This window comes from Nothobranchius furzeri, chromosome 13 (assembly GCF_043380555.1).
Source record: "Nothobranchius furzeri strain GRZ-AD chromosome 13, NfurGRZ-RIMD1, whole genome shotgun sequence".
Classification (NCBI taxonomy): Eukaryota; Metazoa; Chordata; class Actinopteri; order Cyprinodontiformes; family Nothobranchiidae; genus Nothobranchius; species Nothobranchius furzeri.
In genome coordinates this window covers 32,321,434-32,345,306 of record NC_091753.1, presented here as the reverse complement: position 1 = coordinate 32,345,306, position 23,873 = coordinate 32,321,434, and the positions used below count along the sequence as shown (strand labels likewise).

Below are 23,873 nucleotides of genomic sequence, written 5' to 3'. Positions count from 1 at the left end.
TTGAAATGCTCAAATTTAGCCACGATGGGACGAGGTCTTTTGCTGTCTGTTCTCCTGGCTCCAAGGCCATGTACCTGATGAAAGGTGATGTTTTTAACGGTTTCCTCAGGTATCTTTATGTGGTTGTGGAGAAAGTTCTTGATTGTTTGTTCGCAATCCTCTGCTTCTCCTCCGGTCTGCTCTGGAAGGCCTGCAAACACCAGGTTATCAGGCTAGGTTATAACCTAGGTTATCTCTCATGCGGCGTGCCTGGAGATCCAGAACCGTCTCCTTTAGAGATTTATTGACCTGGGAGATCCGATCAAATCCTTCAGTCAAGGGGGAAACCGATTCCCGCAGAGACGCGTTCTCAGCTGTGAGCCGCTCCACTTGCTCCTGGCTGAATTCTAGAGATTCTCTGAGGTTCTGGAACTCCTTGTGAAGAACCTCGAGGAGGTGGAGTCGCCCCTCAAATCCCAGAAGCCGTTTATCTATGGATTCTAGTAAATCTAAGACATCCTTATGCGGAGATGAAGCCTCAGGCGAGTCCTGGGGACGGCTCGTCTTGGTCCTAGGTGTTTCCGTCTCAGCTGCTGATTTCTTCGGTCCCATGACAAAAAACTCAAAAACTAAATGTTTGCAAACTTTCTAAATTTTCTCCACTTACCTCCAGGTTGAGTGAGCTATATTTACCAGATGTATTTTTCTTTTTGCGTTGTCAGTGAATAAATTAGGCGAAAATGTGCCTTACTTGTTTGTGGAAGTTGGTTAACGAGCTGCCATCTGCTTCAAACGCTGCCTGCCGTGTGTCCGGTGATCGGCCTTCAGCGCATGCTCAGTTCCTATTCTGTTCTGAAGTTCCTACATCTGTAGCCTTCAGAGTCGCCAATGTTAGTGGCAGATGCAGCAGAAACGTTTAAAACTTTCAGCAAGAATGTAAATAACAAATCTCTATTAATCTGTGTTCAGAAAAGAACCAAGTAATGAAATATTTCAGTATATGTACTAATTAATCGGTTGTTTGTATTTTGATATCTATCCAGCAGGATGTTTCCCCTGCAATAATGCATGAAAAAAGTCAAATAAATATGTGTATGCTATATCGAGGGACCTGGCATAGTGATGTTCTGTACGAGCCACAATGTATTTAACAGCCCAGAGATGTCATGCACACATAGAAAATCCTGCTCATACAAACCACATTCATAATCCTCACAATATAAAGAGACATGAGACAGGGAAATTCCATCTTTTTTTTTATTTTCAGTTTGTATATTGTTTCAAGGTAAAATTCTGAAATGCATAGTCATGAAGGAGCATGAGCAAACATAGTTACAAAGACAGACAGAAAGCTGAACATTCACAGGAAAGTTTCCCCAGGAAAACAGGAGCTGCAGGTTTGCTTTGCTTTATTTAAAGAGTCGACTATAGTGACTCAAGCAACCTACTGGGAATTTACTGCAAATTTTCAACCTACTCTTGAGTTCTAGCATTTATACAAGTTACATGTTGGATCTTTTATAACAAGATGTGAATATATGATTCATTATGAGGAAAGAAGGATGTTTACAGCCTGTTGATGTGTAAAAAACATTGAAAAACTCAATTTTACCAGAACAACAGTAAGAAGAGCGGAGAGGTTGGTGTGGGCCTGTGCTTGTTTTTCAAATCTCCAGCCCCCAGTGTTTGTTTGGCATGTGATGTCATATTGACAAATTATTCTCAACTTGCATTTTGCCATGTCCAACAATTAATCAAAATTCATTTGGCAACTTTCAGAAATTTTGAAACACATGTTTGAGCCCAATTCGGTGTGTTTTCATATCAAACTTTTCTTTTTATTCAAGGTTGGATTTTCCGGGTCAATGTTTTACTTTCACCACCGATTATCTTTTCAGTTGATCTGATCAAAAATGACAGCACTTATTTTATAAAATGTCCAAAACCACTCTAAACTCTCATCAGAGTTTTTCAGAATGTTACATCACTAGATATCTTCTCTCTCCGATTTAGAGAAACATCACGTAATGAAAACTCAAAACTCTCTTAAAAACATCTTCAATCACTGAACTACCGTAATTTTTAAACAGACATCAAAATTATGGCAGTTTTTCATTTTCTTGCAGTTGACCAATTGATTAGCTGACTGGCTGTGTGGAATGTGGGAGACAGAAGTAGTTGTTAAACTTTTGGCTTGGCAGTGTGAGTTCCACCTGCTACAAACACAGACGTTATACAAAGAAATAAGATCTACGGTTTTGTATTTAAATGATCGAGTGATGTAAGTGTACTTTGTGTTATTTGTGTCATCGAGTCAGAAATGTAACGGCAGCAGACGTGAGACTCTTGGATTGGCAGTGTGAGTTTCAGCCGCTCTGGCAGTAAGAACAACACATTTTGTTAGAAATTAGAGTGGTCGATCATAGTGAACAATGCTACACTAATGCTCAAATTTAGTGTATTTTATATGTTTACTATAGCTGTCAAATGGCAGCCATTTTCTTTCAAAGTTGATACATATTTTCTCCTTAATATGTTCTGTAAACATTATTTATGTTATTTTTTCAAATGTTTATATCCCCTTTAATTGGCAAAGAGATATATGTATGTATTTTACCTAATCTAACTAACTGCTCTCAAAAAGCAACAGCAAGGAATGTAGCAATGTGCATATTAATGCACGGATGTGGAAAATGTTGCCATTTTCCTCACATAGATTATTAAATTTATAGTTTATTTTGCAGCATGAAATTCTTTTAAATTTTCTGCCTTTCTAGTTAAACTAATTAATAAACAATGCACACAGCAGGTGTATCTAAACTACAAGGGTTAGCCAGTATGCTTACCACTAGGTGGCAGTCAGCGTGTTGTTTCTGTGCTGTTTTACTCTACTTCACAAGAGCGATTTACAGAGTACATTTTCTGTACTGCAGAATTCACTGCCAGCAGCTGATCTCAAGAGTCTTGTGAGCTTGAGAATAGGAGACAAGGCCGATCAGAATGTCTGAGACAAAATTAAACTTGGATTTCAAACGTTAGTACAATGTTAGTTTACCATGGAAACAATACGACAAAGAGAACTAGTTTAAACACTTTAAACCAGTAAGCTTAGTTTTATCTTGTGGTCACCTATCCAATATACGTTGACCCAGATTTCTAGTCAGATCTGCAAAAAAAGTTTTAGACAGTTTGTCTTATTGTTAAGTCTAGAAAGAAAAATGTTCTTATTTACAAAAACAGCTAATAATTCTAAATATGTTCAAATGTCCTTTGATTAAAACTGACTGCCCAATGGGGTAAGCAAAAGTTGCTAGACTAGAGTTCTTAAAACTAGCAAAAGTAGAAGAAATAATCCTTTATATAGCACCTCTCAGGATAAAAATCATGAGAGGATTCACAAGAACAAAATTTATAAAAAAAAATACTAAAAATGTGAAGAAAGGAAATGAATAAGAAAAATATTATCAGAACATCCAATTTTGGATTTATTTGCCAGTTTAGAAAAAAATTAACTTAGTCAAATTTGCTTACCCTATTATCAGATTTTTTATTTTACTCAAAACCAGAAACTTGCAAATAGAATTGCTGTGCTATTTTACTTTTAGGTAATATTAGTACATGTTAACTCTAATATATTGCTTTTTCTTATAAAATGCATAAATAATAGAACAGTACTGATGGATATGTAAATTTAGTGTGTGTGTGTGTGTGTGTGTGTGTGTGTGTGTGTGTGTGTGTGTGTGTGTGTGTGTGTGTGTGTGTGTGTGTGTGTGTGTGTGTCTTCCCTGCATCCATTTCACATTTTGAGAGCACAACAAACAAGGACACAGTAGTACTTAAAACATTGCACCGTTGTTGAATTCTGATTCCATTTACACTCAGAAATAGAAATCCATTTAAAACATGGTGTGCACTTGAATTTAATTTACTAGCAAGCGTCATTTCAAACCATTTTGTGTCTCATTTTACTCTTTATCATTTTTGTTTAGAAGTGCGTTTTGTATCTGTTCACTGAATGAAATCTGATTGCTTGAACCAATTTAGGACAGTCGGAGTCACATTTACCCAGATGGTATTCAAGTGAAGACATCTGTTTCCTCATGACATTCAAGACAACCAAAGGTCCTTTCAACCCTTTCATCACATGCTGCCAAACAGGATCTGCTTCACACTTAAAATGGCGAGTTGGAGTTGGTGGACCTATTTTAGGCTGGTATAACTGTTCACCATGATGAGGAGGATGGTGGGTTGCTGTTAATTTAAACAGAAACCATTGCAATACATTTATGACATGAAAAGAAAAGGACACGAGTTGTCTTGGATGGTGTTTGATGGGTGGCAGTCAGATTTCAACCTTTTAAAGCCATTCACATGGCAGCTGTAGGTGCATTTCAATCAAACATATAATAATCAATGCCAACTACAAGCTCATGAAACAATCAAGTGGTCAGTCAGTGTGTGAAGGAATTTCGATCACGAGGCTCAGTGTTGATGTTCTCAATGAGCATCTGCACAGGAAATGTCATGCAAAATGTAAATGAAAGGAAGTTTGTTCTGTCCAAAGAAGAGATATGATCCTAACGTCAATACAATAGTCTGAGACACATTTGAGTGTTTTAGACGCATACACCAGTAGAACGAGATGCGCCTTGGACAGAGAACGTTGCCAGCCAGTCCGGACACATCGATAAAGTGCCTTGTAACAGGTTATTGCATAACAGGATGTCTGCCTTTTTGCTTCCTTTGAAAGCAAGATGGGCTAAGCACATTCCAGTGTAAGAGAGCAGCAAGCTGATACCAGAAATGAGGAAAAACTGAAACATTACCATTAAAAAATAATTTTTACTCTCATTTTGAAAATGTTAGACAAAATGTAAAAATGCTTGTTTTTGAAACTTGAATATCTGGTTGCCACCAGCACCGTAAACAGACATGGGATTTTTCATTGGACTTCTATCAGGTCAGTCTGATGTAAGGACAGGGTATTTTCCTTTTGGATAAAAGTTGGGGAACTTTAGCTAAACATTAAGATCTGTGTCCATCAAATCAGCTGGGGAAATTGTAAATTTGCCTTTCAGTGACCTCATACTGTAAGAAATAAATAATGGGTGCCGTTGCACAATTTAAACATCTATAATAATCCAATATTAACTCATGCTGTGATTAAATATTTGTTGCATTAAACAGTAGAGCAAGAAGTCCCAATCATTTGAAATGTTGGTCTATTTTATTTAATGCTGCCTTTGTTTGTTTGTTTTATACTTCTCACACAAGAACAACCAATTAGCATAAAAACTGTTAAATGTTCGTAGTAATCAGACCTTAAAAGTGTGGTTCACACCTTCAATCAATACTTTTGCAGTGGTCTCTAGTAGGAGTGGATGCCCAGTAAGTTGTACTCAGGGAGAAAGCCAGCTGGAGAAGAAAATAGTTTCAGACGGCAGGATTAGTCCAAGATAACACCAGAAAAGACTCTAAATAAGTTGTTTTCGGGAAGAAATAAATAGCTACATAAAGTAGTAAAGTGCACATTTAGCTAACACTGCTAACTGGTTACCAACAGTTGCAAACCAGTGAAATCCCAACAACAAAGAGGAGTTAATTTGAAAGAAGTGGCCCTTTTGCCACCTATGCTGTTTTACTTTACCTCATGGGAAAACAATTGGGGTAAAGGCAGTATAGGTTTTAAATAACTGAACCGAAGGCAACGGGACCAAAAAATGCTTTGGTTTTTACTGATTCATGGAGGAGTTTTATGAAACAAAAGGGAAAAATCCTCCTGCCTTCAATTCAACCAATTACCAGATTGACATGACAGAGATTTTACACTGACAGATTAAATGTTCAAATAAAATGGAAAAATACTAACACTTAAATGAAAACAAGTGTACAGCAAAATGAATGCTGCCATTATTGCACTGAGCTATGATGCAGCTTTGCAATGATGTGACCAGACTCAGAAAAAATAGCAGCACATCAAGTACTTTGGCTAATGCATTCTTTTCGAAATTGTTCCAAAAAGGTGACATTAGAGATACCATGACAGAGAAACTATATAAAACAATTGCTTTTAACACTTTAAAGTACTTAAAACCTGTAAAAATTACAACATAGGTTGATTACCCATGTTGCCGACACTCTCCTTTCTTCTAACTCTCCTTTATTTACACGTACCCAATAAGGAAGACAGTGTGAACATTTTTAACCATTGCATTGAAAGTTGCAGCCAAGAACTGCAAAACTTAATTCATTTTATTTTATATATATATATATATATATATATATATATATATATATATATATATATATATATATATATATATATATATAAAGGTGTAGCATGTGCTGAAAAAGGAATGAAGGAAATTCTGAACTCACTATCAAATGCATTTTTTGAATTTCAACCATTATTATAATATGAGTCATTTCACTCATTTAAAAACAACATTTAAAATAAATGAGACTAAGTAGACCCACTGAAACTATTAGTACTGGAACAATTCTGTATTTAAACACAAATCCTACACTGGCCCTGTGGTCAAATGCCGACATTCTTAGTTGATCCATGCCTTTGCTAATTATTTTTTTTATATCAGTAACAATTATAATTGTATTCTGGTATTTTTTTGATATTTAGTTAATTAAATTCATTATTTTCAGCAACAACTTTAAAAGGCTGCTAAATCCAAATTTCTCATCACCCTCGTTGAATATTTTTGATTTTTTTACTCTAAAATTGCAAAATGCCAAAATCTCTAAATAAGTTATTCAACTACAACTAAATGTGGTACGTATTAAAACATTTTTACATTTTGAATCCTTGTAAATTTTCTTCCAGCTATTTTGATTAGAATAATCTTCGAGAACACAAGTGTTAAAGCTCCCATTTGATCATGCAGATCTGCTCAAAGTTAATTTGTTGCAGTGTTGGTGGTTCCATGGAGTTTCACGCATTTCAAGCTGCTTTGAAAGATTAAATGAGGATGTAATGAGACATGAAGTCAGGCATTTGTATCATGGTGCAACATATACTCATATAAAGTTATAGAAAATGTGCACATGCCAAAAACACGCTAGTTAATAGTCTGAAGCAGCATGATTAGGTTCATTCCTTTCCACAGGGAGCTGGGTAATCCGGGATTGTCTTTGATGAGGATTATGTGTTTTTTTTGTTGTTTTTTTTTCTTTATGCATTTATACTCCCATCAGCTAAGGGAACAGAAGCATAACAGGCACCTGTGTTTATCTAAAGCAAAACAATAAAATCTGTGCAAAATTGGATCCTTCTATCACTGTAGGAAAGCCCAGCTGTCAACCTTGGCTAGCCAGAGGTTTGGCCATTATTTCTTATAAACATTAAAACTACAATAGCAATTCTGCAAAAAAGCTAGCTCTTAAAAGAAAACATGGTCACAGAACTCTCACCTCATCTTCTGACTATCATCCCTATAAAGCTTGGTTTATGCTTGACGCATTCACTTTCCGCGCGGGGATGCGGCTCGCGGCTGGAACGCGCTTCACAACTCGCAGTGTTTATGGTTCATGCGGCTTGTCTCTGCGGTGAGCCAATATTCTCCCAAACTGTAGGGGGCAGCATGGAGCTCTACAGCATGCATCCAACACTAAAAACTAAGTAAAAACTGTTGTTTACAACATGGCATTCCAGCAGTTTTAACAGCGTCCTCCTCTTTTCCGACAGTGCGAGCTATTTCTCTCCAAGAATTATTAACAACATGTTGATCACGGTGATCTCTGAGAGCTGAATCATACAAATGTCTGTATTTACAAACCTCTGCCATACTAGTTCTTGCCGGTCCGCCATGTTTTTCCGTGTCCGACCGTCCGCGTGGTCAGAAAATTTCCTAGGTGCGCGTTGCGGAAATTTTGGGCCGTGCGGAGGCACGGTGGAGGGGCGTGGTTGTTAAGATGACGCAAAATGATGCAACTTTTCCACGCGGACCTCGCGGACGCGTCAAGCTTAAACCAACCTTTAGCCACACACCCCCGATATGGGAGCATGCATTGCCAGAGGAAACGAGAGAACGTTAAACACAATCACAGTTTTCTAGGTCCAAATGTCTTATTGTCCATGACTTTAAATGGTGTTTTGTTTTTCTCTTTGGGACTCTGGTAGTTAGTCCAGTTAGGCTGTTGCAAATATGTAGCTTAATGAGTGGAGGACTCAGGTAAATGCAGAAGTGTGGCAATTCAGTTAGACCAACAACCGGATGGTCCAATCGTTGGTTGCGGGCCGAGCCATTTTGTTGGTTGAGGTGTAAGAGAATTCCTTTTATTTTTGGATTATTCACCAAAAAATCTGTATAGCTCCACAATGTTAGAACATTGTTAAAAAGCAGGAAAAATGGTTTAAGCTAGCTTCTTTCTAACATTTGCCATTGTAGCTTTAAACATGCATGAATATAAAATCTGACATGATCAAGGAGCTTTTGAAAAAAGCTTACAACCTTTAAAAATGTGCAAAGATTCTAGTCCTCAAGAGCAAATAACATTTTCAAGCTTGAACTATGAACTAAATATGTTTGATAACTAAAGTAGGCTTATGAGTTAATTTTTAGATATGCATTTATTTGTGCTGTTGATCAAGGCAGTTCAAAGATTGGCAATCCATTAAACCAATGTGTGTGTGTGTGTGTGTGTGTGTTTGTGTGTGTGTGTGTGTGGGTGGGTGTGTGTGTGTGTGTGTGTGTTCCTATTGTTCATTAAAATAGTTGCTTGGGCCTGAATTTATGAAAAGGTTCAACCTTAAGATTCCATAACAAGATCTGTAAACAGGGGTAATTAAAACTGAAATTACCCCAACTCTAATTGGCCCAAAAAAAAAAGCTATGAAAGCTAAGGGACTTGAAATCCCAAGCAGTGGAGGTTTGGTTATATAAATGTGTGTGGTTTTAGTCAAACATGGAATTCTAGAACTGGCAACACACTGTAACATATGAGCTTTCACATTAGTAAGAGAGAGATCCAGCCCCTTTGCACATTTCACACTCTCAATTCTCAAGCATGATTTAAACTAGACACTTGGTAGTTGCATCATTTAGATTCTACTAAAATAAAACACTCCATTAAACTATTTCTTCAAGCATTTCCATTTTTGACATTATTTACAAATGTAGACTTCAAATTTCACTTAAGCCTTTGCTGTCCCTTTGTTGTCAGCTTTGGCTCCTGAAAGTCCGTTTTCTGTGTTGTCATTCCCTGAGGAGGTCACCAGGCACTCTTTCCTACAGATAGCATTAAAACAAAAGGTTAAGATGCAGTAAAAGCCATACAGAGAATATAATTCTCATTATATAACTTTATTTTGTGAGTGCAAAAGTAGGCGTCTGAAACAATAACAAAAACTTCCTCTAATACTTATGTTTTTGTCATGACACTTTGGGAATGAAATGGAGGGTTTTTATTATCTAACAGCAAATAACTCATCTAAAGCAAAAAGGTCGTAGCAAAACAAAAAAGATCAAGTAAATAAACAACTAGTGAATATTTTTAGTTGTTACTTTATCATAATTTAATTGCATGACATAATTTAATTTCCATCCATTGTCTTCCACTTGTCTATGGTCGGTTCGTGGGGGCATCATCCTAAAAAGAAAGGCCCAGACTTCCATCTCCCCAGCCACTTGGGTCTAACCTGGAAAGCCATCCTATGTATGTAGATATAGTCTGGTCATGAGCCATTGAAACCACACAATTGTGGGGCAGAATCTACTGTTGTCTTTCAAACTGTCTCCGCAGGCAATTGGACAGCACTGGCACCGATGGGAGAGACGACCAACGTGACATAGTCATCACTACGGAAATCAGTCAGTTGGGCAGTCCGACATTCATTATGGAAGAAAATGATCCTTTGTCCAAATAAAATACTTAAGAACCTCTATCTGCTCATGTCTCAAAGATAAGCCCAATCAAAACCATTCAACATTGATGAACAAGCTTTTCTGAATGAGCATCATTCCTGAACCAATGCCATCTTTGTAGTATTAAGCTTTAGAGTGAAGCCCACCCAACAAACCTAGAGCGCTGTCCTTGGCAAGACACAAAACCTTTGGGCTAGGCCGACCTGCAAAGCAAAATCTATTGCTACTGCTATAGTTGGTCTAGATTTTTAAGCTAAGTTGGGCCAGTCCCTCCAGCAGAATCCTTAAATGCTCCAAGGCCAGCTGAGAAAATAGTCCCTTCACAGTATTTTAATAAAATGCTTTACATATGTTTACAAATAGATTGCCACATCAGGCAAGCGGGCAATGACAAGTAAGATATCATGCTCAAGGCCCATGCTGTCACTGATATACTCACGTCTTCTCGCTATCCTTGCGTAGGACATGGACAACCACTGCCTTTATAACCATGATGATGATAACGAAGCCAATGACTCCACCCAGGGCTGAGACGATAATAACAGTCAGCGTATTGTCAACCTCCTTCACTGGAGACAAGGAAAGAGAAGGCATTAAGGCAAAGGGTTACATGAGGGGTAAAAGTCTAGTAGATCAGCTTTGTTGTAACAGCACTGTCTTTGGGTGACATAAAAAAATTCTATACTTGTGTTTCAGTTTCATGCAAGTGAGTGAATCTTCACATACGTTGGTTGACAACTATAAGGGTGTAGATGGCACTGTGGTTGCGATTCTTCTCTTTTGGATTTCTGGCAAAACAGATGTACTCTCCTTCATCCTCAAAAGTTATGTTCCACAACAAGATGGAGATGTTGTTGGTCTTTGAGGAGCCAATGAACTCGACACGGTCATGGAAAACACGAACCTTGGGCTCCACCTTCTCAGTGGGAATCTCTGCTTCACATAACTGGACACAACATTGGGTTGTATGGCTTATATACACCTTGTCAAAGAAAAGCAGTGCCTTAAACAAATATTCAGTCTAGTAATTTCCCACCTTTGGTGCTTTACATTCCAACCAACTAATTGATGTATAAATTGATGTGTTTTGAGAATTTATTTTATGGTATGAGCTCATAACACATTTCACATTTGCAAGTCAAGAGCAAAAAACGAAGCCAAAACATGGCCCAGGGCATTTATTCACCCAAAACATTCAAAAAGATGTTGCACATTACTTAAGATACTAAGATGTGTTCCCATCAAATCACTGAGTTATGTACTTCACAAAGAATTACTTCAGGAAAGGTGGCCATTAAATTTTACCATCAAACACAGCTGTTACAATGATGATTTATCATTCATATTGACAATGGTTCAAGTGCTAAACAATCTAACCCTTCTACCCTAGTGATATAATTTCACATGTAGGGTGATTTATAGATTGATACACTAATAGGATGCATTCAGACTTAAAGAGCTGATTCTCCATAAACCTGAATTACTTCCTAAGTTTGAAAGCTACTTCCAGTTGTTTTTGTTATATTGCACTTGTGTGAGCACATTTTAGTCATACCTTTACAAGAGTCCCATTGTCATTGAATTTCCAGTTGAAGTAGAGGTTTTGGATGCCAATACAAGAGGAATATGTGCAAGGAAGCATAACTGTGGAGCCATTCATTGCTTCAATGGATGACACTTTGCCTGTTGAAACCTCCAGTCCATCTACACACCATACACCTAAAATAAAAGGGAAAAGAGATAGAAAAGGGTAGAAGCAATGCTTTATAAATATGTGTGTGTGTGTGTGTGTGTGGGGGGGGGGGGGGATTTGTACCCTTGTGAAGACCGGATTTGGGATGTTTACTAACCTTCTTACAACGGATTATCCTTGTTAGGACCAACACCCTTGAGTTTTTGCTACAGAAAACTTTAGGAATACACTGGTTAGGGTCAGAGTTAGGGTTAGGCATAGTGGACCCACTAAAATGAATGGAAGTCAATACGAAGTCCTAACATGGGTACAGATGCAAGAATGTGTGTGTGTGTGTGTGTGTGTGTGTGTGTGTGTGTGTGTGTGTGTGTGTGTGTGTGTGTGTGCGTGCGTGTGTGGATATATGTCTTTTGGAAGCATTTAGTGTACAACCAAATAATAATACCAAAACAACGGATCAAACTGCCATTGAGAGACGAAAAACCCAGATTTTCTGTCTCAGAAAGTATTTCTGCTTTAAATTAGACTTAATCAGCACACATTACTGAAAAACCATACTCTATATTTTATTCACTGTGAACAGTATCTGAGGGGATGGCAAATGGAAATGATGAAAGCAAATCTTGGAGGTTTTTTAGGTACCAAGGAAACAGTATTTAACTGTATTAAAGAATCTCACATTTCAAATTAGGGAGCCACTGAGTCTATAATGTCTTAAGTCGTCTTAGGGAAGTTCAAATGATGCTCTGTGAACCACACGAACACCATGTTTTTTTTTCAATTGTAGGCTCTCTTGAAAGGAACTGAAGCTTCAGAAATGTTTAGGAACTCCAAGTTGTCTGACTAAATTGAGATTTGTGCTTTGTACTCAGAAGATCAAATGTGACTAAACATGTCACATTAACTCAAATTTGTATTGCAAACTTGTTATTTTGTGGTATGTATTGCAAACAAATGACTTAACTTTTTTAGGTATTTGGATTTGAAAGTTATGTGATGTTGGTTTTGCATCGACAGCTGGTGTAATTCTTAGACTGTTTCTCTGATGTCTCTCCCATACTCTGGGTCTATTTATAAGTGCATAAACGCTCCCCTTGACACTGACCTGCTCAGGATCACATTGCACCAGGACGTGGTCAGCAGAAATGCTGTCTGTATTTCTGTGGAAGCTGTTCATGAACATGTATGTTGGAAAAGATCACATGAGCACAGATTGGTTCTTTATAACATCTTGATGGACATTTGACTCCTGAGAGCTGATGTTAAACCTCTTCTTAGATATTGTGACATGTTTTAATACATCATAGTGCATTCAACAATTTATTTATATTACTAATTGATTTGTAATTGCTAATTAGTGCAATTGATGCAAATTCGACACGTGTAGCACAGCGTTGCTTGCTTTTACCAGAATTGGTTCAATAGCCTATTTAACTTTTATATTTATACAAGCTAGTTATTATTATAAGCAGTTTTATTTATTTATTTATTTTTTGCTTACACGCAGTGGAGCAAACACATTTATATATTCAAATCAGCTATGACCATTTTTTTTTCAAAGCATATCTAAGCAAGTATTTAAACTACATTACTAAGTGTTGGGTGGTAATTTGATCATAAAGGAACTCCAAAATAATGATATAATGGTTTAATTACTACCTTACAAATTATGGTTTACATTAAAATAGATTTTATGTTCATCTAAAAATGTACTTCCTGTAAAATTGTATTTTCCTGCAGCTGCTTTAATATTTGTATAGTGACACCTGCTGTTTAGGAAATGTACTGCATTTTATTGCCAAACTGATTATATTAATCTTTTTTTTTCTTACCACTGCAACCTTTTTACTATTGGCCTCAATGTGTCTTTAAGGCAGTTTATGTATTTATTTATTTTACAAAAATCAGCTTAATATACCAACCTTTTCCTTATATTGCAGTGAAGGAAGACAACAGTGGACAATCTGATGCTGTTTGATACCATCTTGGCGCAAATCCAACGATTCAACATGGTGGAAATCAAACACCTGCTTCTTTTTGCATTTACTATAAATCTGAAATGGTTGAAAATGACCTAAAAGAAACAAAATGCTGCCGGGCATGAAAAATTACTTTAACATTTGTTTTAATCTTACTGTACATTAAAAGCCTTTAGCTAACGTTCAAACAGACAAAAAAGTCAAAATGTAAGCTTTTCAATCAAAGTGTTTACTAACCAGAGGGTGAAACAGAATATTGTAATGCAAACCCAATATAACCAATTACAAGATGCAGTCACATTTTGTAGTAAATGTGTAATTACTCACACACAGGGCTCTTTTTGAAGCCTAGTTGCTGAACAAGACTTTTGAGACTCTTTTGAGAACACTAGTGGTGATCTCATTTTACACAGTACATTCTCATCATCAAGACCATGTTTGAGTGTTTACATGTCTAGGTAAGAGTGTCCACTCTCATATCTAGAAATAGACTCCATGCCACCATTACTTTTCACCTTGGTACAGTCTCATTATTTTATATGTGCTCCTGTACTAACCTGCAAGTTTCCCTTTTCTTTGCAGCGATATGTCCCGACTTTACAACACTTTCATTTTAACATTCTAGTTTTGTATGCCTTACAGTATGTGGCTATGTATGTGTGTGAACTCATGTTTGAGCAGGGAGCACTGATATTCACACTTATGAGCGTGCGTACATGAGTAACCGGCTGGCATGTTTGATATTTTTAGCTCCACTATCAAGTATCTCCTTGTCCCAGTTGGGAAACATCAATATCTGAATCGCTGGTGGGAAAAGCAACTGAAAGTGTGTCTATGTGTGCATGCCCTTGGCTGATTGTGAAGGTGATTTTTTCTTCCTTTTTTCTTCTTTATAAGAAGGCCAGTGAGGGAAGGGTTAATGCATTTGAGAATGAACCCATAGAGAACTGACAGAGGACACTGTTACCTCCATGAGAAAAAAAAAACGAGGAGATGAGTAAAGTATGTGTTGAGTATGGAGGGGTGAAGCAAATTGAGGAGCTACAGTGTAAAGGAAGTGTGTCGAGCCCATGAGGGTGACAGCAGAGCAGGGAATTACATCAGCGGCTGAGTAACTCAGTCACAGGAGCTGCTGATGTCGAACAATGTAGGTTCACGCTTACACTTCACATAAACAAACTAAATGAAGGTAAGATGACACGTGTGCAAACATTTAACAACATGATTGTCACGTTTAGATGCACACTACTAAATAACTGATTAAGGGTGGGTAGGATTGTACTGAGTAATATTATATTAGTATACATTTGTTCAAGTAGAAGTGAAAAGTAGTCATCACGAAAATTACTCTAGTGCAGCTAATGTAATTTGTTAAAATAGCTCAATTTGATGGATAGAAATATAAAGTTATCTGAAAAATTATGTGGTTTAAAAATAAAGAATAGGTAACAATAATTAACTAAACTATAAACAACTAAAGGTAGAAGAAACAAATTTACATTTCTTTTACTCTATTTTGTTGATTTCTCACATTAGTCAACCTGATGTTTTAAATCATTTAGATCGTTGTGTGCCTTGTTATGGTTTATTTATAAAGATATGTTTTTTGTTGTTTAGATAGTATAACTGAATTGCTTTTTAGGTTGACAAAAAAAATCAGACTTGGAATTAAAAGTGATGAAGCTTAAGAAAAAACAAAAAGAGATAAAACCCAAATGAGTTAAATACTCAATAATAAAAATAAGTGTGTGGAATAAAAGAAGGAACATTTTGACAAATAACTTAATTTTAAATACACATTATTTTGTGATGCAAAATTTAAACTTTAAGGACTGCAAAGAGAGGACAGACACGCTTTAGACATGTTTTGAGTTGGAGCAGGCGGTGGTAGACTAGGGGGTCTTAGCACACCTCTGTTGTCGCTTGGCTTCCCAGGGCTGGAGGCTAGGAGGGGGAGCTGGCTGTCATGTTGGGGTCTGGGCTGGTGGCATGCTTTGCTCAGCGTTGGCCTGTGGTGCCTGCTCATCAGCACCCCAGCAGAAAGGGTCGACCTCTAGGAACCGGTGATGGTTGTACCCCTTGTGCAGCAGCACCGGGACCAGAGTGAAAAGGGTGTGTATGGGGAGCGGGACTGCGTGTCTAGTGTTCATTTTTGTAGGTCTTAGGTTGTATGTGTATGTGTGAGCATGAGGGAGGGAGGGAGGGACTGTGTCTGTATATTACTGTATATGTCAGCTGGGGTCTTGGACTCCTCCCGTCTCCTGGGAGTTGTTGTGCTGCGACACATCTTCGCCTACCCTCCCCCTGCCACATTTGGTGTGGAGTATGCTGCCTTGGTCTGCATGAGGTATTTGCGGCTCCCAGGTCAGGGGATTTAAGATTTTTGGAGTCTGCCTGATCGATCCCGGTGGCTGCCTGGTGGGATCTGAGTCCCTGGGCACTGCTGGGTCCCTGGCGGGGCTGGTCGCCCCGGGGTCCCGGGTCGCTGGGTTCCGGGCTCAGCCGGTTTGGGCATGGGAGGCTGCGGGCAGGCCTGTGGGCTTGCCGCTGATATCTCCCGGGACTCTGCCGGCTGCTGGTTGTGACCCCCCGGGGCAATCCTCTGCGCCTTTCCAGAGGGTGCTGGGGCTTTTCTGGTTACAGTCTCCCTGGGGTCCCTGCACTCTGGGGCAGCTCCTGGATCTCTGGGACTTGGAGCTCCCTCCATCTCCTACACATCTTTGGGGGGCAGATCTGTGGCCCCTCATACTCTCTATTGAACGCTCCTATAGAGAAACCTTACATATACAAGCATGTGTGCACACACAGGTGCTCTCACAAGTATGGACTTGGGCATTTTCAACACGTCTTAAGGCTGTGGTTGGCACTAAATGCACTGTGATTTATTATTGTGTGATTGTTCAGTAAAACAATGTTGATTTTATATTTCCTCATCAGGTTGATGCAGTGATAGCTTGTTCTAGCTGTATTGTTGTGTGTCTCCTTCTTTTTTTTTTCTTTTTGGTTTTTCTCTTTTTTTGCAGGTCCAGAAGTAGGCACTTGTTCATCATTGATTGTTTATTTTTGTGGACCATCAGTTCAGCTCAGACTTCTAGGAGGGGCTCAGGTTAGAGAAGATGCTCCTCCATATCAAGAGGAACCAGCTGAGGTGGTTTATAGATCTGGTCAGAACACTCCTTAGACACCTTCTGGGTGATGAATCCCAGAACTAGCTAGATGAATTAGGTTGGCCTAGGAATTGAAGTTGGTGAAAATGGCAGGGGGGGGGCAACCTGTGCTTCTCTATTGTGGCTACTGCCCTCTTGACCAAGACCTAGACAGTGAGTGCAGAATTAGCCCCCACCCCCCATCCATTAAATAATGCTTCCTTCTAAGACTTTTACTAGAATAAGCTTCTCACTAATCATTGTATACTGTCCTCCAAAAGCCATAGCACCTGCTGCTAAATTTGTAAAACTTTTATAAAGTTTACATTCTCACTTAAAGTAAATAAAATAAAATAAAACATCCCTTTATTTTTTTACATATCTTTTGATTTGTTTTTTCATTTGAACTTGTTAAAGTTAAAGTCACATTAGTCATCACATACTGGTGAAGTTCATCTCCACATTTGACCCATCCCCATGGGTGCAGAGAGCTGCAGCTGTGGTCACACTCAGGATCTATTTGGTGGTTTAACCCCCCAATCCAACCCCGAGTGTCAAGCAGGGAGCATTGGGTCCCATTTCAAAGTCTTTGGTATGACCTGACTGGGATTTGAATGCCGATCTCCCAGTCCCAGTCTCACGACACATTATACAGTGACATAAACACAAAACAGTCTAATGCAGGGGTGCCCAATCCTGGTCCTGGAGGGTCAGTGTCCTGCATGTTTTAGTTTTAACTCTCTTTCAACACACCTGATTTCAATCAGCAGCTAATAACATGCTTCTGCAGAGCCTGATGAGCTGGTGCACAGGTGTTTCAACCATTGAGTCAAGTCTGTTGGAGCAGAAAAAACACAAAACCTGCTGGATACAGGCCCTCCTGGACCAGGATTGGGCACCCCTGGTCCAATGTCTCATTCAGTGCGTTTACATGCAGCCAGTAACCCTTTTAAAACCCGAATATTCACAATAACCCGGTTCCGCAGGTCCATGTAAACACCGCCAAAAACCCGGATATGCTCATAACCGGGTTTTTAAAAACCCGGTTACTACACCTGGGGTAACCCTTTTCTAACCCGAATGTTTGGTCGTGTAAACGAATATCGGGATATCTCCATCAAAGCGTGTGTTCTGCGCATGCTCTGTTCGCAAGGAATCTTGGTCTTTTGAGTAGCGAGACGTCTTGTATGCGCCAGAACACCGGAAGTAAACAACAAGTTAGGAACAAAATGGCGAGTCACGGCACAGCACCACACTTTTGGAGTGACGAAGAAACTAAAGCACAAACAAACGTGGTCGCTATCTCTTCCGAACTGGGAAACATGTTGTTGTTTTCACGGATCCCGGAACAAGAAGAACAGGAAATGAGGCATATTGCATCTGGACGTAGTCCACACGTCGTGACGCTACCCCAACGTCCACATTTAAATCGGGTTATGCAAGTTAGAGGTAACTATTTCTATTTATGCTCGTAAACGGGTTATTCTGATCAACTCAGAAACCCGAATACCGACCTTAACACGATCATAACCCGGATATTGGCTGCATGTAAACGTAGTCAATCATGTTGGAAGGAAGGTTACTTTAAATCAGATTTAATTCTTAGCCTGTCAGATTTTCTCCTTTCAAAAGAAAATGAAAGATGGACATAGTTTTTCTTTTTTTACAATCTAAGTTTGTGAGGTTGCCTAGTTTGCACCAAGCTAACTCTGCAGCTAACCCACATTTGTAATTTGACACTGGCAGGAAAAAATGCTCCAGAGTTGTAAAACCGAAGCCAGTAAACAGCAGTGACCGGAAGTTATTTATTGTAAGAAGCTACATTATTCTTTTGATTCACTCTAATATCATGTGAAGAAGGCTAGGGGCTAACGTTGATTTAACAATGCTAACAGTGATTTGGAAGCAAATAGTCGGCTCTAAAAATTTCTCAAGCTAATTTTTCAATTACCAGCCTGTGTGAAGTTAATAATGAGTCAGTCGTGGCATTTTACTTCCTTTAATGAGTCATTTAGAAGTAGACCAGCAAGCTAACAGCAAGACGGCAAACAACCACACTTTCTCTAATGCAGGATAAATATTACCATAGTAAGTGAAGAAAGTGCTCCCTACCGTAAAACACCCAATAGTGCTAACCAAAAATGGGGAATTGTGACATCAACAAGTTATCTCCATACTGTTTTTTCTTCAGTTCAGCAACTAAACCAGGTAATTTAAAAGAGCACAATGAATTGACCTTGTTCCATTTCTGAGCAGAACAAAATCACGATATGGAGTTGACTTGTTGATGCTACAATTCCCGTCTCTGGTGCCAACACCAGATATGACAATGCGTTCATCTACTTATCAACTTACTGTGTATGACTCATCTTTGTTTGTCATCTAGAATCTTCTGGTGATGATCCAAAACTCCATAAATCTATAAAACTCACCGAACAGCAGTGAGAAAGTCACTTTGTAATCAAATTTGACCACAGGATGTCAGTCTTACTTCATTTGTATGTATTGTACTTTTAGGTCATTTGAATAATGACGTTATCTATTCGTGTTCTTTCTGAAAGAGTTGTGCCACTGAGTATTTATTATGCTAAATGTGTTGGTTAAATATTACTTCAGAGTGAGAGCTTGCCCATCAACTGCTGAGATTTGCACCAGCTTCCCATCACTCTAAACAGAATTATATTGGTATGGAAAAGGTTGGGTAAGAAAGGCTGCAAAAGGTGGGCAATTTAAAAAGTAATGTGAACATGTTTCACTGACAGTTGATTTTTTTAAAGCAAACTCAAAGTGCTGACCCTGTTTTCTACCATCCAGAACTTTTATTTGCATAAATTCCAATTAGGCTGTAAAGGGAAATTGAAAAAGAAATTATTTGATATGTCAAAGAGCTAATTAAAGAGGCATTGAGCAACTTTGTATTAACGTGCTTGAGAATTTGACCAGCTCTTATCACAGCTGTTCAGTTAATCACTTCTAAGTAATTTCACTCTGGACCTTTCCTAACCAAACAAAACATGTTTTTAAATGTTCTCTTCTTCTGTTATTTTCTTTGTCGCCTCCCTATACATGATTTGAATTCCTAAGCCCTCTGTTATTTCAGGTTCAAAGCATTGTGATGATAGCATTTCAAGGTGTGTAGAGGCCAAAACATGACATTTATTTATTTTTACATGAATATTATGAAATTTATGTCCCAGACCCCACATTTCTAGGGGATTTTTCTGATACTGTCCAAAATGTGTATGTCTGTGTGAATTAGAAGTAACGTCCCATGTGAGCTGTGTATCTCTGATCTCCATTCTTTATTTATGAGTACGTTAAATAAACTGCAGCTTCCTCAGTTAGTATTACAGTTATGTTATTTCAATCTTTTACTTTTTATGGTGCAAAACTTTAATATTTTCTTTATGTTTCAGAAAAATTAAAATTTCTCAACTTTCTGAGCTGGAACATGGTGGCTATTACTGGCCACTACAACAAAATCATGGAGGGAATGGACCAAGACTTGGATCATCGCTGCACTGCTACGTCACTACCAGTAATGCATACTCTGTCAGCCGTGTGTGGATATCAATCAATAGTTATTTTCTTAATTTAATTGTTTCCCTTTTGTAACTCAGTTTTGAAAACTGAAATGCGTTTTTCAACTATGTCCACTGAAAACACTTAATGAGTCAGCTGTCACATCAAGTAGCCAGGGTCTAAATTCAGATCAGTCAAAAGTTCTGTATTTTTGACCCCATTGTCCTTTGATTTTAAACAAGCAGACATCCCCAGCTGCATACTTTAGTCAGTCGGTGAGGACACGAAGCTTTGGCGTGAATGCTGAAGTGGAGGCGGTAGGACAGTTCATGTTAGAAAGCCGTGCTTTTCCTGTATCGACTTTCAGCCCCCCCCCCCCCCCCCCCACACACACACACACCTACATTAACAAATATATGGGAGGCAAACAGATGAGTTTTGACAAAGGAAAATTAGACTCTCTTAACCTTGCAATAAGTTGGCTTTAACATATTTTACATATGAACAGAGAAACAATGGTTTTCTGTTGTGTAGGAACGACATGTCATCCTAAGGTACAGAAAGGAGTATAACTCACCAAGCAGCAACACAACTGCCAGTCCAGCATGGAGCAGATCCCCTGATCTCAGCCGCCCAGAGACACTTGAACCGGTGCTGTCCATTGACGCCATGACACGACACCCCCTGTCTACCTGTTTGTCTGTGATTCTGTCTGTTCCTACGTATGAACACAATGTGCCCACTTGTCAAATTGTCCGTCAGTGACAGGTTGTGTGTTTGACTTATGTGCCTTTGGAAGAGGTGGGACACTGAGCTGTGCAGCGGTAGGGAGTCTGAAGTCCTGATCTTGTCCCTCCCTCTTCTGTCCTCCCCTGCACTCTGTCCCAGGAATGAGCAGAGGCAGGAAGTGAACAAATCTCTTCTCAGTCCAGTTGTCCTCCTGCTCCGACCTCCAGCAGCCCAGAAAAGCAAAAGAAAAGACAAAACAGATCAATGCAGTAGTTGAACAACGAGACACTCCTCCCTTTGCCCGGCTCCGTTCCTGTCCTTTGCAGCTGCTTGGGAAGATGACTTATCCAGTGAAGCTGAGTGTGAGGGAAAAGGCAGAAAGGAGAAGCGAGGCAGTGCGGTAGAGGCAGTGTGGCGATGTGGTGTCAAGCAGCTTCACTGCTCCAGCAGCAGTAACAGCCAGAGAAGCAGGCTGGCCAGCAAACCTCACTGAGGGAGACATAGACTCCAGGGGAAGCGAGAGAGGAGGGAGGAGAAAACACTGGAGGCACAGGGGGATGCTGGAGCAGAGCCAGCAGCCAGGCGGAAAAGCAGAAAGTGTGTGTCTCCCGAGCCGGCACCGGGAGAAATGAGTGTGTGTGCGAGAGAGAGAGAAAACTGCTGCAGAGGTGGAGGTGAGGAGGGAGCCGGCAGGAGAAGGAGGGGACACGATGATGGGGTGTGTGTGCGTGTGATGTGGGGGGGTATTGGGGGGTGACATCTGCTGCCACTCTGACGCACAAACAAATGCATGCAGAAAAGCTGAATCAGCCTTCCTTAAGATAATCTCTGATTAGGATGTGACCTGGGTGCTTTACATCACATGCCTGTGTCTACTGGAACCCATTACTTACGTCCCCACTTTAACACCGCTTCCACGTCAATTCCTCTGTGGTTCTGCTGGTTCTTGTAGTAATTGGACAAATAATCAGAATGCTGAAGGCTTGACAGAAAGCGTGACTTGATTAAGACCATTCACTTTAAATGGGTATGGACAGCTCTTCTTCGACAAAATACCCATTTTTGACCTGTTCATCTTGACTCCTTTGACTCCAAAGAAGATTTGACATTCGTTAAGTCTTAATTATTGTACAGTTAGATAATAGAACTGGCTCAGTGCTAATGGCCTCCTTGTTTTTTCCAGAAACTTTTCGTGTTATCAGAAATAGTCTTCCTCGCTTGCGAAAAACTTCTGATGCTTTTTTACTTGCAGCCATGGACAAGCTGACATCGACCCCTTCAATTCCTTCTATTAAGTAATGTTTCATCTGTAGTTTTAGTAATCAGTTACTTCCTAAGTAGGCACCTGTGGAAAACAAGATGAAACTGAAGAATAACTTATGAACCTTCAAAGACTTTCCACATGCTGAATATGTGTTTGCAAACATTGCTTTTGTGTGTCATTATACCGCTACACTTCCCTGGGTCCTCCATTCATTACACATTTACATATTTTGCAACACAACACCACTGTGAGAGTTTCTCTGCTCAATAATATCAGGGAAGGAGAAACAGCCGGCTGCTATAACTTTAACATTAGGACAAATTGCCAGAGTCCCAAATAGTAAAACACCATTTGAAGTCACGGACAACAAAAGATGTTTGGACCTAGAACATGGCAACTGATGTTTAACACCATTTCGTTTCATCCAGCATCGCGGGTTTCCGGTTCCGGCAGAATCAGAATCAGAAGGCACTGATTTCTTGCCATATGTGCGAGAATCACAACATTAGGAAATTTCTGCGATAACTGGTGCAAGAAAAAATAAATGATTTGCAAAGTTAGACTTAGGAAATAAACACAATAAAATGATAATACATAGGGAGACAATGATTATAGAAGCAGCTACTAAACACAAGTCAGTGTAGGTACTGGTCAGAAAGGGTAAATTCAGGTGCAAACACAACTCAGGGTCGTGTAACTGGAACAAAGCAGCTGAAATGGGCAGTCATTCATGAGTCTGAACACAGAGGGGAAGAAATTGTTCTTGTGGCGAGAGGTTCTGGTCCGAATGGATCTGAGTCTCCTGCTAGATGAGGGCGAGTAAAAAATACTGTGTCCAGGGTGACATGGGTCACATGTGATCCAACCTGCATGTCTCAATGTCCTGGAGGTGTACAGGTCCTGTATAGGGGGCAGTTTTCAGCCAAAGACCTTCTCAGCAGAGTGTAGTGTTAATGAACTAACTATCTAGGAATTAAAGGCTGTTGCTATCAGCTTATGCTTTAATTCCCAAGAAGATCAAACAAATTAACAAATGAAATTTACATATATATATATATATATATATATATATATATATATATATATATATATATATATATATATATATATGTGTATATATATATATATATTCATATACCAACTTGCTTGGTCAAAATCAAATCACTTTTATTGTCACTTCACATGTGCAGGTACACTGGTACAGTACATGCGAGTGAAATTCTTGTGTGCGAGTTTCACAGCAACAGTTGTGCAAAATACAATAACGTAAAAACAAGCAAAATATAAAAATGGCTAATCTAAGTAATGATATTTATAGTATGCAAGGTATATACATGTCTATGGTCTATGTTAATCAAAAGATTATATTTATTTTTTTAAAGATTTAATTTAATAGCAAAAGTTATTTGTTAATTCAGAAGATCTAAAGATCTTTGCTTGTTCAGTGATCAATATACACCCACTCCGCGTTTATTTCAAGTCAAGTTTAAAAAGGTTAAGAAATTTATTACTAAACTATTTAAACATGACAATTTAAAACACAATTTATAAAACACAATTTATAAAAGACGATTTGTAAAAGCGTTGGTATTAAAAAGACCTTGGTATTAAATACAACCCTGTGTTTGGATGAATCTAAGGTGAAGTGTGTTTTGTTTGCGTGTGAAGCAATGTCTCAGAACG

At 38.9% G+C, this 23,873-nt stretch overlaps 1 protein-coding gene and 1 long non-coding RNA gene across 2 annotated transcripts in view; one reads left to right on the top strand and one right to left on the bottom strand.

Moving 5' to 3' along the window:
- Positions 1-1,222: 1,222 nt before the first annotated feature.
- On the bottom strand, positions 1,223-21,568 carry scn4ba (sodium channel, voltage-gated, type IV, beta a). The gene is made up of 5 exons (XM_015951793.3): positions 20,775-21,568; positions 11,413-11,576; positions 10,584-10,803; positions 10,297-10,426; positions 1,223-9,221 (listed from the first exon to the last, which is right to left on the bottom strand). Exons 1-5 carry the CDS (start codon positions 20,866-20,868, stop codon positions 9,128-9,130), a joined length of 702 nt encoding a protein of 233 aa, XP_015807279.1. The 5' UTR covers positions 20,869-21,568; the 3' UTR covers positions 1,223-9,127.
- LOC139062495 (uncharacterized) overlaps positions 17,362-23,873 on the top strand; it is a 19,912-nt gene continuing 13,400 nt past the window's right edge. Inside the window, exon 1 of the long non-coding RNA XR_011516031.1 lies at positions 17,362-20,213. This is a non-coding gene — a long non-coding RNA (uncharacterized lncRNA). The remainder of the gene's footprint in view (positions 20,214-23,873) is intronic.

What these genes read in the sequence shown, in the direction of transcription:
- scn4ba (XM_015951793.3), bottom strand. Translation starts at nt 20,868, where the DNA reads ATGGCGTCAATGGACAGCACCGGTTCAAGTGTCTCTGGGCGGCTGAGA. An exon ending in GGCAGTTGTGTTGCTGCTTG is followed by an intron (nt 11,577 to 20,774) that starts GTGAGTTATACT and finishes CTTTTATTTTAG; the next exon opens with GTGTATGGTGTGTAGATGGA. An exon ending in CCTTATAGTTGTCAACCAAC is followed by an intron (nt 10,427 to 10,583) that starts GTATGTGAAGAT and finishes CCTTGTCTCCAG; the next exon opens with TGAAGGAGGTTGACAATACG.